Source organism: Aythya ferina (assembly GCF_964211825.1).
Source record: "Aythya ferina genome assembly, chromosome: 12".
Classification (NCBI taxonomy): Eukaryota; Metazoa; Chordata; class Aves; order Anseriformes; family Anatidae; genus Aythya; species Aythya ferina.
The window spans coordinates 11,930,121-11,941,694 of record NC_140308.1 but is presented as its reverse complement, the minus strand read 5'-3'; the positions used below and the strand labels follow the sequence as shown (position 1 = coordinate 11,941,694).

Below are 11,574 nucleotides of genomic sequence, written 5' to 3'. Positions count from 1 at the left end.
CGCTTCCGCTTCCGGGCCGCGAGGCACGACGGGAGCTTCCGCGCCGGGGCGGGCGGTGCGCGGGGAGATGTGGGCGTGGTCAGCGCGGAGGGGGCGTGGTCAGCGATGTAGGGGGCGTGGTCAGTGGGGGAGTGGCCGGGATCCCGCGGGAAGGGCGGGGAGCGGCGACAGGGGGCGTGGCCTGTGCGGTGGGCGTGGTCTATACAGGGGGCGTGGCCTAGGAAGGGGGCGTGGCCGCCGGCCCCGGCCGCGCCCCGGGGAGGGCGGTACCGGGAGCGCCCCGCGTCCCGCCCGGGGAGCGGAGATCGCGGCTGGACGGGGACAGCACGGACCCGCTGCGGGCACCACGTAGCGACCGGGGACACGCCCGAGCCGCTGGGGTCACCCCATAGCCGCTGGGGGCAGCCACTATCCGCTGGGGTCACCCCATAGCCATTGGGGTCACCCCATACCTCCTGGGGTCGCCCCTTATCTTCTGGGGTCACCCCATATCTACTGGGGATATCCCATATCTTTATCTTCTGGGGTCACCCCGTATCTACTGGGGACACCCCATACCTTCTGGGGTCACCCCATACCTACCGGGGACACCCCATATCTTTATCTTCTGGGTTCACCCCATCCCCATTGGGGTCACCCCATCCCCACCGGTGACACCCAGTACCCATAGGACTCACCCCATATCTTCTGGAGTCACCCCATCTCCACCGGGGTCACCCCATCCCCATTGGGGTCACCCCATCCCCACCCTGGGCGCCCCCAAACCACGACACCCAGCTGCGGGGAGGGCTGCAAATCCCCCTCACATCCCCACCCCGCTGCCTGGCCCCAAACATCCCGACGAGCCCCCGGGGAGCGCTGAGGAAGCGGCCGCCGCCTTCCTCCGTGCGCAGCCCAGCCCCGCGGCCCTGGAGCTGGCAGCGGCCATGGGCACGTCGGCGGAGGACGAGCAGGGCGCGAGCCCCAGAGGTAACGGGGTGACCGGGCGGGAGGGATGCATCCCTAATTCACCACCTCCCAGACCCTTTTTCCTTATCCCTTGTGCTTTCTTGGGGAGGTGGAAACCTTGGGGTGACCCGTCCTTGTCGTGCGGGGTCACCCCAGCCGGGTGATGTCCTGAGCTGGGTGGCAGCTCCTTGGGGCACCCTTCTGCTGTGGGATCACTGGGGCCATCCCGGGAGGTCCCGCTCGTCGTCGTGGTGTCCGGCTGCCCCCATCGGGGTGTGCTTGGACGTCCGCTGCCGGCCGGTTTCCTGCTCCCGGCCCCGGGGGCCCTTCCTGCCCGCGAGGAGAGGCTTCGTCGTGCTCCTTAACCCCTGGCTTCGTCCCCAGAGGAAGAGTGGCCGGAGGTGGAAAAGGCGGAGAAGTTGGCCAGGGGAGCTGCTCTGAAATGGGCTTCGGGGGTGTTTTACCGCCCCGAAAACCTGGAGGGGCTCGGGCACTACCGCAGCCGAGAGACGCAGAGGAACAGCTCCATCCAGTCGCGGCTGAAGGTGGGTATCGGTCACATCCCACCGGGCGGATGCTTCACCACCTCCCCGAGCAGGGATCCCAGCCAGGATCTTCTGCACTGAATCATTTTTTTTTCTGCCTCTGGACAAATCTCGTCCTTTGGTCGGCCCTCGCTGGGAGAAATGCAGTTGTTTAGGGGGAAAATTGCCCAAGAGGCAACTTGTTTTAAGCTCCCTCGGAAAAAAAAATACATATATATTTCAGTGCATCCTGCATAAAAGTGCTTCTTTGCACCAGGAACCAAAAGCTAACTGGGCAAACAGGGCGTGAAGATGGCCCAGCGCTGCCGCAGAGCTGGAAAAAAATGGAAATCCATTTGAGGTGTTTCATGCCATTAATATGCCCGGTGGGCATCCTGGGGCCTGTCAATATTTTGTAGAAGCAAAGGAGTATTTTAAATCTGAAAGGAGACATCTGGTTACCGCTCGCCCTGCTGCCCTGGTAACCCCGCAGTGGTGCCCTTCTCCCACCTCGTGCTCGGTAGCCACTGACAGCCCCAAACCCTGCGAACAGGCTCAGTAAAATGAGACTCGGTGTCCTCAGAGGGGTGACGCGGGACGTCCCTGGCGCTGGAGCAGCCAGTGGGATGGGGTCATGGTGAGGGAGACGGGAAGGCATGAGGGATATCGGGGCAGCTCTCACCCTCCGGGGCTGGGGAAATGCACACAACAGAGGTTTGGCAGGGCTGGGGCAAACGGTGCGCGAGTCCACCAACCTTTGAGAGCATCCCCACTGCCCTCTGTCCCCTTCTGCTCCCCAGTCAACCGTCCAGTCCTACCTGGAGGGGGTGAGCGCGGGGCTGGAGCAGCTGCGGTCGGCGGTCCAGGAGGTGCAGAGCGTGTGCCAGGAGCTGGGGGCAGCGCGCTGGGCCCTGCTGGACTGCGCCGACCACTTCCAGGACCTCCAGCAGATGCGGGAGCTGATGGCAGAGCACGTGCAGCTGGCCTCGGTGGTCCAGGTGCTGCCCCAGCTCTTCTCGGGTAAGGCACTGGTCCAGTGCTCGTGGGTTTGGGGTGGGAGGCACTCGGGAGTATTCCTTGCGCTCTGCACAGGGCTGGTGGCAAGGCTGGAGCAGGTTGCTCAGGCTTTGCGGATCGGGTTTGGAAAGGCTCCGTGGATGGAGATGGGCTGGATCAGACCCTTCCCCTCGTGATCTCCCTGTTACCCCACGCCCGTCATCCCAGCGCCAGCTCCCCTTTGCCCCCTGCACTCAGTCCTGGCACCTCTCCTCCCTCTCCCACAGTCCACGAGGTTTTTTCCCACACGCTGCAGCTGCTCCGTGGGCAGCACCTCCTGGAGGCCCACGCGGAGATCATGATGATGGAGCACCTCCGGGATGACATCCTCTCCCAGCTGCACCTCCGGGGGCTCTCCAGCGCCCAGGCAACCGTGCTGTCCTACTTCAGCGGCCTGCAGGAGCTCAACGAGAGCCTGGCCAAGCAGCTGTGGGGCATTGTGGCCAGCAGCCTGCAGCTGGTGAGGGAGGACCCCGTGCTCTTTGTCACCGCCATACGGATCATCGAGAGGGAGGAGAAAATAGACGACACGCTGCTCCTGGATGCCACCTTCCTGCCCCCTGGCCGCCCAAAGGGCTGGAGGCAGAAGTTTTACCACGTCCTCCAGGAGACCATCACAGGAAGCCGCTTCCACACCCCCCGCGTGGACGCTGAGGGCCCAGGGCTGTCCAGGCACCTGGAGGCGCTGCAGAGGGACATCGTGTCCGAGCTGCGCGTGGTGAAGGACCTGATGGTCCAGTGCGTCCCGGCACACTACAACATCCTCAGCCTCTGCGCCACCACGTACCACCAGGCCCTCGCCAGCCACCTCCAGGACATCCTCCGAGAAGACCTGGACAAGCAGGCGCTCTTCCACCTCCTGAAGTGGGTGCTTCACGTGTACCACAGGTCAGCGGCCATGCCAAGAAGCTGGGGAGGTGCAGGGAGCCGGGCTGTCACCAGCACACAGTCCCTGGCCCTGGGGAGGGCAGAGGTAGGAGCTGCTGGAAAAGGCAGGTCTTGCCAGCCCCGTCCCACCTCTGCCCTCCAGCTCCGAGATGATGGGGCACCCGGACCTGCTCCCAGAAGTGGATGTTTCGTCTCTGGGCCCCTTGATTTCCCCCGAGCTCGTGGATCAGACAGAGAGGAGATACGTGGTGAAACTCAAGGTGAGTGAAGAGGTCAGCACGTCTGCAACACGTGCAGGGGCCCAGCCGTGGCCACCTCATGGGCATCTGCTCCGACAGCAGCGTGGGACCCTGAGCCTGGGGGATGAGGCTCAGGACCTGCTCCTGGGCTGTGCACTGGGTCCGGAGGGAGCTGACACCATGGTGGTGGGTGTCCTTCCCACAGGCTAGCGTGCTCGAGTGGATGCAGAGGACCCTGAAGACGGAGTTCGAGGAGTGGTTCTGGGAAAAAGAACCCGAGACGGACCATCAGGGCTTCTTCCAGTCAGACCTGCCCGTCCATGTCATAGAGGTGGGGCCCCAGCACCGCGGGTTGGCACCTCATGCCCTTGCTTGCTGGCTTGTCTAGGGCCACGTTGTGCTCATTGTAGCTCCGAGATGTGTTCAGGCTCTCCCTTTCCCTCTCCTGGGCTGCCACTGAGGGGCAGACGTGCAGCAGCTGGGGCATGGCCATGCTGAGAGCCCCCCAAAAGGGGGCCGTGGCCTGCAGCCACTGACTCGCCTCCACCATCCTCTCCCCGCACAGATGCTGAACAGTAACATCGAGGTAACTTCCTCGATCACCGACTCTCTGCAGCAGAAGGTCTACAACATGGCCTTGGAGGAGCTCGAGGCATTTCTGGGCCGGTCAGTGGAGCCCCTCATCCCCCTTCCCCTCCTCGCAGACCCTGCGTCCCCACAGCCCAGCACCACGGGCTGGTGGCAGAGATCTGCCATGTGGCCCCCAGTGCCGATCCAGGCCTCGTTCTTCCACGGGGTCCAAGATGGGTCCCGCTACCCTATCCACTACCCTACCTCACAGTAGTAGGACTGGAAGGAGCCAAGGAGGGTCGTGGGCAGCGCATGCACCCCCAGGAGCAGCGGGAGCACCCCTGCTCCAGGCGTTTGTGGCAAGGCGCCTGCCCACCGTGGCTCTCTCGTTGTGTTGCAGTCTGCGGGAAGCCCTCGTGCAACGTGGGAAGGAGCACCAGCAGGATCGCACCATACCCAAGCACTACGTCCCCTACCTCCTGGCCATGCTCAACAACGTCCTGGCTCTCAGGTAACGGGCACCAGCCTCAGCACCTCTCGGAGCAACCACTCCGCCTGCAAGGAACCACAAGTTCTCCATCCCCCTGCCCAGCTCCACAGTGTCCCCACTGTACATCCCAAGCTACCCGTCCCCTCCCTTCTCTCTCTCTTCTAGCTCCTCTGTCCCCACTCTGCACCCCAACTCCTCCTGCAGAGAAGTCCCCGCGTCCCTCCGGGCTGCTCTAGACAGGACGCAGAAAAAAGCCTGCCAGCTGCTGCTGGAGGAGCTGCTCCTCGACCTGCAGGTACATTTCTCCACAGCCCCTGAGGCTGGCAGGGATGCAACAGAGCCGTCCCCAGAGCACAGCACTGCCTACTCCTGCCCAGGATATGGGCCACGTGCTCCGTAACAGCGGGCTGCATCCAGCTGGCTATCATCCTGCAAACACAGCCCTGCCAGCCTGGCTCCCAGGCCTTGATAAACCACCAGCAGCTCACACGACGGCTCTTGCCTGCCAGCACCACCCTATATCACCGAGGCAGATGGCCCCAAAACCACTAACTGACAGAGGCTGGGAGTCACAGCCCACCTGGGCTTCCTTGCACTCCTTTTTGTGGCTGTTTCGTGGCACAAAACCAAGCAGGAGAGAGGCAGTGTCCGTGCAGAGGAGATAAGCAGATCTGTGACTGTCCGAGTCATTTCCTGGCAGTATAGTCAAATTTAGCTTTCCTGGAGTCTGGACGAAATCTGGAAAAAATAATGGCCTGGGTATTTAGGGCTGGAAGGTGAATGCCATGGAAACAAAAGAGCCACTAAAGGATGAAGCGCTCACAGGCAGTGTGGAGATTGCCATGGCCCCAGCAGATACAGAGAGATGTGTGCCTCCAGGCAGGAAGAGGATGCTGCTGACAAGGACAGCAGGGGAGGAGGAGGTCAAAGCCCTGAGTGAAAACAAAACATGTCTAAGCAGGGAAAGTGGAAAGGAATAGAAATTAAAAATTAAGTTGCAGAAGGACAGGCCAAAAGCAAGCACATGAGGAGCAGCTCGCTGCCCCAGAGCTCAGGTGCTACCTGGGTGCAGTGCCCTGTGAAACTCCACGACCCAGGTGAAGCTCAAAATGCTGGTCTGTGGGCATCAAACAGACCCAAAAGTGGCAGTCCTGGCGTATTTCCATCCGTTTCCTAATCTACATCACTCCTATTATTATTTTTTTTTTTTGGTGGCAGGGTCCTCTTATAGAAATAGGCTTGGGGGCAAGGCAAAGCAGACATGCTTCCAGGCAGCAGGAGGGCAGGTGCTATGGGATGCTGTGCCACCCTGCAGATGGAACTGCTCCCAGAGCAACAAGGTACAAGCATTTCATGTTTTCCTGTGCTTCTTTCAGCCCCTGTGTGTGGAGCTGGCTTCAAGGAAGTGGCTCTCTGGGGCCCAGCTGGTCAATAACATGTGCGAAGTGATAGACAAGTACGCGAAGGACTTCTCCCGTGTCAAGAAACCTCTCTTCAAGGTACCGTTGCTGCAGGGCTTCTCTCATGCGTCCTCTGACCACCTGCTTGTCTCTAGGGCAAAGATGTAGGGTTTTGAGCAAACGGGTCTAGTGGAAGGTGTCCGTGTCCATCCTTGGGGCCCAGGACACAGCCCAGAGGCAGCAGGGTGCTGGGAGGGGAGCAGAGATGCAGAGCCACGGTCATTGAAGATTTGCTGGAGAGCCCACATCCTCCAGAGCAGCCCCGAGGGCTCCATCGTGCAGAGATGTTCGGGGTTTCCCCCAAATTTGGCCATCCTTCTGCCCTCAGTGCTTGGCGTTGTGCCTGGCCCCTTTCCCCTCTACCTTTCCTGGGCAGTTCATGCCTTACACCCAGAGCTAACAACTTCCTTCTGCCCCGCTGCCCAGCTCCTGCTGACAGAGTGCGAGCTCCTGGTTGCAAACCAGTACCTGCGGGCGCTCATGCAGAAGAAGATGGTGTGCAAGAGCAAGGAGGAGCGGAGGCAGTTCTGTGACCGCCTGCTGCAGGACGCCACGCAGCTCCGGGAGCTCTTCTGTAGCCTGGTGAGAGGTGCCCGAAGGCGCTGGGGAGCTGGGGGGATGCTGTGAGAAGGGGGCATTGCACGGCCCAGAGCAAGGCTGAGTTCTGAGCTGTTCCCCTCCAACGGGTGCACTGGCTTAGGAAAAAGACGGGGCAGTTACCCTTGGTGCATGTGTGAGGAGAAACTGGCTGGAAACTTACGTACGTCCCGCTCTCCCTCTCAGGGCCTGGACAGGAGCCAGCAGAACCTCGAGGCCGTGTTTGCCGTGCGGGAGCTGCTCTGCCTCAAAGACACGGCTCTGCTCAGCCTGGAGGTGCTGGGCTTCGTCACCAAGTACCCCGACGTCAGGTAGGGAGCCCAGCTCTGCTCTCCCATGAGGCAGGGGAGGGAGGACTGCACTGGGGAGCCACATTTGGGCTGCAGAGCACGCAGAAAGTTTCCTTTTCCCATGCCCCAGATTTGAGGGATTCCAGCAAATTTCCAAGGGCAAAGACATAAAGGGAAAAGCAGCTCTGCTGTGGCATTCACCTGTCCATAATTAGTTGCCAAAAGGGTGGGCAACCACAAAACCAAATTGGAAATGGCAGAATTGGCAAAAAAAAAAAAAGAAGAAAAAAAAAAAAAAAAAAACGAAAAAAGAAATGCCAAACCCCAAAATTACAAGGTTTGTGGGATTATTTTCAAGCCTATTTAAAGATTTTTTAAAGATTTGGCTGGCTTGAAGTGCCAGCTCTCCCCAGCCTCAGCTCGGCTTCTCTGGATCATGGGAGGTTTGGGGGGATGCGAGCGCTGCGGGGCCCAGCGGTGCTGTGCAGGGCTGCAGAGGAGGAGGTGCTGCACCCCGGCTCACCTCCTGCTCTCTGCCCAGCGACGAGCACATCTCCACCTTGCTGGATCTCCGGGGCGACGTCTCCAAGGAGCTGCGACACCTGGTGCTGGAAATGATGGCGCAGCACCCCCAGGCCCTGCCCGAGAGCTACCAGCCCATCTTCAGCACCATCCTGGTCCCTGCCCCCGAGCTGCCCTTCTGCCTTCGCAAGGGCAAGTGTGCCTGACACAGCCCGCTGCCTGCCACGGCCCCGCTGCCCCCCTGGACCACGCGGGACAGCTCCGAGGCTGTGTGGGGAGAAAGGAGATGCCACGTGGCATCCCCCTTGCGCTGCACCTTGCCCTGTGTTGGGGACGGGGTGGATACGCAGCATCCTTCTCTGGTCTTGCTTTGCTGAGCCAACTGTCGCCCCTCTAAGCAGACCCAGGAGATGTGGGTCAGCAGAAAAACCAACCCACAGCTCTGCTGGCCTGCGGAGGCAGCAATCGGGACCTGCTCAGGTTTAGCCCATTGCCTGTAGGGGAAAGAAGAGCAGCAGAGCAAAGGACAGGAGGCTGCAGCTGGGGTGAGGCAAACCCTCCATGGGGCTGCAGAGATAGCTGCACTTCCCTGAGGATCCAGACAGCCAGAGCAGCCTGGGCGTTGATTCTTTGATCACCCCAGCTCGGAGACAAATCGCAGCCTCGCTAGGCCCAGGTTTGCAGAGGGTTTTGGCCATGTAGGGGCTTCCTCTCCTGTCCACCAGCCTGGGCCACGCATGGATGGGGGGCAGCATCTCAGCCAGCTCATCCTGGCTCACGGCAATAGAGGAGGGGTCTCGTGTGTGCGCAGCCCCACGCTCAGTGGGTGGCAGGAGAGGTGAGCTCCGCACCCTGCTGCACTTGCTGCCTCGTGATGGGCCCGATCCTGCTGCCCATGCACGGCACTGATACAGAAATAAAGACTTGAGCTCTGCACGCACTTGCCGGCGTCCTGACTGCGCGCCACAGGACAGGGGCACGGGGGTGGCACAGAGCAGAGACTGTCCCTGTGCTCAGCATCGCCCCAGGGATAGCTGCGGGAACTCAGGCAGGCATTACCCGGGGAGGTGGGTGACAATGCAGATGCTGCGTCCTTCCTGCACCCAGGATGGTAACGGGGAGGCTCGGGGGGCAGAAGTCCCCTTGAGTTTGGGGTCAGAGGGGCTGGGCAGCTGTTGGGGGGTGGCACAGGGGTTGTGGGGTCAGCCTTGCCATCCTCCCAGGGGCTCACCGTGCGCTCTCCAGAGCTCCTGGCTGCCTGGGAAGGCTTCTGCTCCCCCCAGCTGGCTCTGGGATGCACTCACCTGTACAGGGACACACCTCTAGGGGTGGCCTTGGGCCCTGGGAACGTCCAGCTGGGACGTGCGCCTTCCAGGGACGTGTCACAGCCACGCGGAGGAACAGCCCTGGTGCCAAGCAGATCTGCAACAGGCCTGGGGACGCGGCCATCTCCCACAGCCCAGGCACCGGCACCCATCTCAGCCCCATCTGTGTGCCAGCAAATAGCCCAAGCAGTAAACATGTCCCCATCACGGCCCTACAGGACCCTCCCTCTCTGTAGCATCAGCGAGAAACCACACAGCTCATCCCAGCAGTGGCCCTGCTGCCTTTCTGCAGCTGTTGACCCCAGGGCCACTTGGGCATGGCAGGCACAGGCCTGGCACAGCACCGCTGCCTGCAGCTGGGACAAGGCACGACGGGGACCTTGCCCTGCCTGGCCACGAGCCACGCGGCTCCCAGCTGCTATAAAGCCCGTGGGCCCTGAGACACGGCCGTGTCCTCCCAGGATGGCATTTCTCTGGGCAGTTGCCTGCCTGGCCCTCGCCAGCGCCGTCTCAGGTAAGCGCAGCCACGCACCCAGCGGGGTGGCACCGTGCCACCCTCTGCTCCCCCGGGCACAGCACCCGAGGTGCCAGCAGGTCCTGGGGGACAGTAGCACAGAGCAAGGGTGCAGCCCCTGGGCACAAACCCCAGGTGGGGTGTTGTGCCCGGCCACCCTCGTGCCCCTGAGCCTCCTCCGCAGGCTGCGGGGTGCCCTCGATCAGCCCCTCGGTGCAGTACAACGAGAGGATCATCAACGGGCAGAATGCGGTGCCTGGCTCCTGGCCCTGGCAGGTGTCCCTGCAGGTTCGTCCCCATCCCATGGGTCAGGACGTGGGCAGGCACCCGAGGGGACCCGCACCTCACTGCCTGTCCCCAGCCCCGGGCACAGCCCCAGCTCTGCTCCTCCTTTTCCTCCCCAGACCCGTACGGGATCCCACTTCTGCGGCGGCTCCCTGATCAACGAGTACTGGGTGGTCACGGCTGCCCACTGCGAATTCAAGTGAGGAGCGATGCCCTCCGGCACCACCAGCCCCAGCCCCATGCCAGGGAACAACTGAGGGACGGGCACAGCCTCAGGATGTGTGGGGCAGCCCCAAAGGGACCGAGCAGCCCACGGCTCCCTCCCCAGCTGCCCCCTTGGCACCCCCGCAGTCCCCGGGGCTGCGGAGCCCTGGGGCCAGGTGCTGGCTGCCACAGGGCTCCCTGACCCCACCACACACCTCTTGCAGCCCCTACTCCCACGTTGTCGTCCTCGGGGAGTATGACCGCAACTCCGGGTCGGAGGCCGTGCAGGTGAAAACCGTGGCTAAGGTGAGTCGGGTGGATGCGGTGCGGAGGGGGCCACAGCTCCATGCCACGGTGTGGTGGCTCTCGGAGGGCTGGGACGAGATATTTTGGCTCTTGGCAGGCCGTCACGCACCCCAACTGGGACTCCTACAACCTCAACAACGACATCACCCTGCTGAAGCTCTCCTCGCCTGCCCAGCTGGGGGCTCGTGTGGCCCCCGTCTGCCTGGCCCCAGCCAACCTGGCCCTGCCCAGCAACCTGCAGTGCGTCACCACGGGCTGGGGACGCACCAACACCAACTGTATGTACCCCAGGGCTTCGGGGGGCATCCCGGCAAGCTGAGCTGCCTCTTGTAGCAGGGGGAAGACGGCATACACAGCCCCCAAAGGGCCCGGTGGGTGCGGGGTACCCACGGGCACGAGCTCGCCTTTGCTCTGGGCTGCTTGCACCTACCTGGAGATGAGTGTGCCGGGGGTACAGCTGCAGGGAGCAGCGACACGCATCGCAGGGCAGCACCAGCACCTTGGGCCTGGCAGAGGGAGCTTCCCCGGGGTGTCTGTGCCCTTACACAGCGATATCTGTGCGATCCCAGAGCCCAGGGCCGTGTGCCTGCCCAGCACAAGCTAATGCTGCTTTTTTTTTTTTCCCCCCAGCCAACGCCTTGGCGGTGCGCCTGCAGCAGGTGACCCTGCCCCTGGTCTCCCAGAGCCAGTGCATGCAGTACTGGGGCAGCAGCATCACCAGCTCCATGCTGTGCGCCGGGGGGGTCGGCGCCTCCTCCTGCCAGGTGAGGAGCTGGATCCGTGAGGATTCGGGGGCTGTGGTGCCTGGGGAGCCTGAGATCGAGCATCCGGGGTGGCTGGGATGGGTTCGGAGCGAGGTCCCGGGACCTTGGCAGCAGCAGCAGGATGGGGGCACAGCGAGGTGGGGGCCTTTTCTCTCCGCAGGGTGACTCCGGGGGCCCGCTCGTGTACCAGAACGGCAACGTCTGGACCCTGATCGGCATCGTCTCCTGGGGGAGCAGCAACTGCAACATCCGCACGCCCGCCGTCTACACCCGCGTCAGCCAGTTCCGAAACTGGATCGATTACATCGTCGCGCAGGGGTAGAGCTGGGGACAAAGGGATCCCCGTGCCAGGCTCCGGCAAGGAGAGCTGGGCAGAGCCTCCCGGCACCTCCAGCCCTGCCAGCGAGGGGCTGAGCACCACGCCAGGCTCCCTGCGCTGCAGAGCAATAAAGTGCCCCCCTTTGCTTACTCCACGTGTGGTCTCCGGCTCCTTTCCTCTCATGGCACCGACCAGGAGCACGGGGGCAGAACGTGGCTCCTCTCCCTAAATCCAGAGCTTGGTGCCCCGCTGGGACCTGCCGAGCCTGGAGGC

General features: G+C 62.5%; 2 protein-coding genes across 2 annotated transcripts; both read left to right on the top strand.

Moving 5' to 3' along the window:
* The first annotated feature begins 1 nt into the window (after nt 1).
* EXOC3L1 (exocyst complex component 3 like 1) lies at nt 2-8,524 on the top strand. The gene is made up of 13 exons (XM_084533663.1): nt 2-969; nt 1,333-1,493; nt 2,273-2,492; nt 2,756-3,416; nt 3,559-3,676; nt 3,861-3,986; nt 4,221-4,321; nt 4,626-4,736; nt 4,881-5,010; nt 6,092-6,214; nt 6,602-6,757; nt 6,959-7,083; nt 7,604-8,524. The coding sequence occupies exons 1-13, from the start codon at nt 927-929 to the stop codon at nt 7,788-7,790; spliced, it is 2,262 nt and encodes a 753-aa protein (XP_084389789.1). The 5' UTR covers nt 2-926; the 3' UTR covers nt 7,791-8,524.
* Nucleotides 8,525-9,305: 781 nt separating this feature from the next.
* CTRL (chymotrypsin like) lies at nt 9,306-11,455 on the top strand. Its single transcript, XM_084533681.1, has 7 exons — nt 9,306-9,423; nt 9,608-9,711; nt 9,828-9,907; nt 10,137-10,218; nt 10,316-10,496; nt 10,849-10,982; nt 11,143-11,455. Exons 1-7 carry the CDS (start codon nt 9,372-9,374, stop codon nt 11,302-11,304), a joined length of 795 nt encoding a protein of 264 aa, XP_084389807.1. The 5' UTR covers nt 9,306-9,371; the 3' UTR covers nt 11,305-11,455.
* The last annotated feature ends 119 nt before the right edge of the window (nt 11,456-11,574 follow it).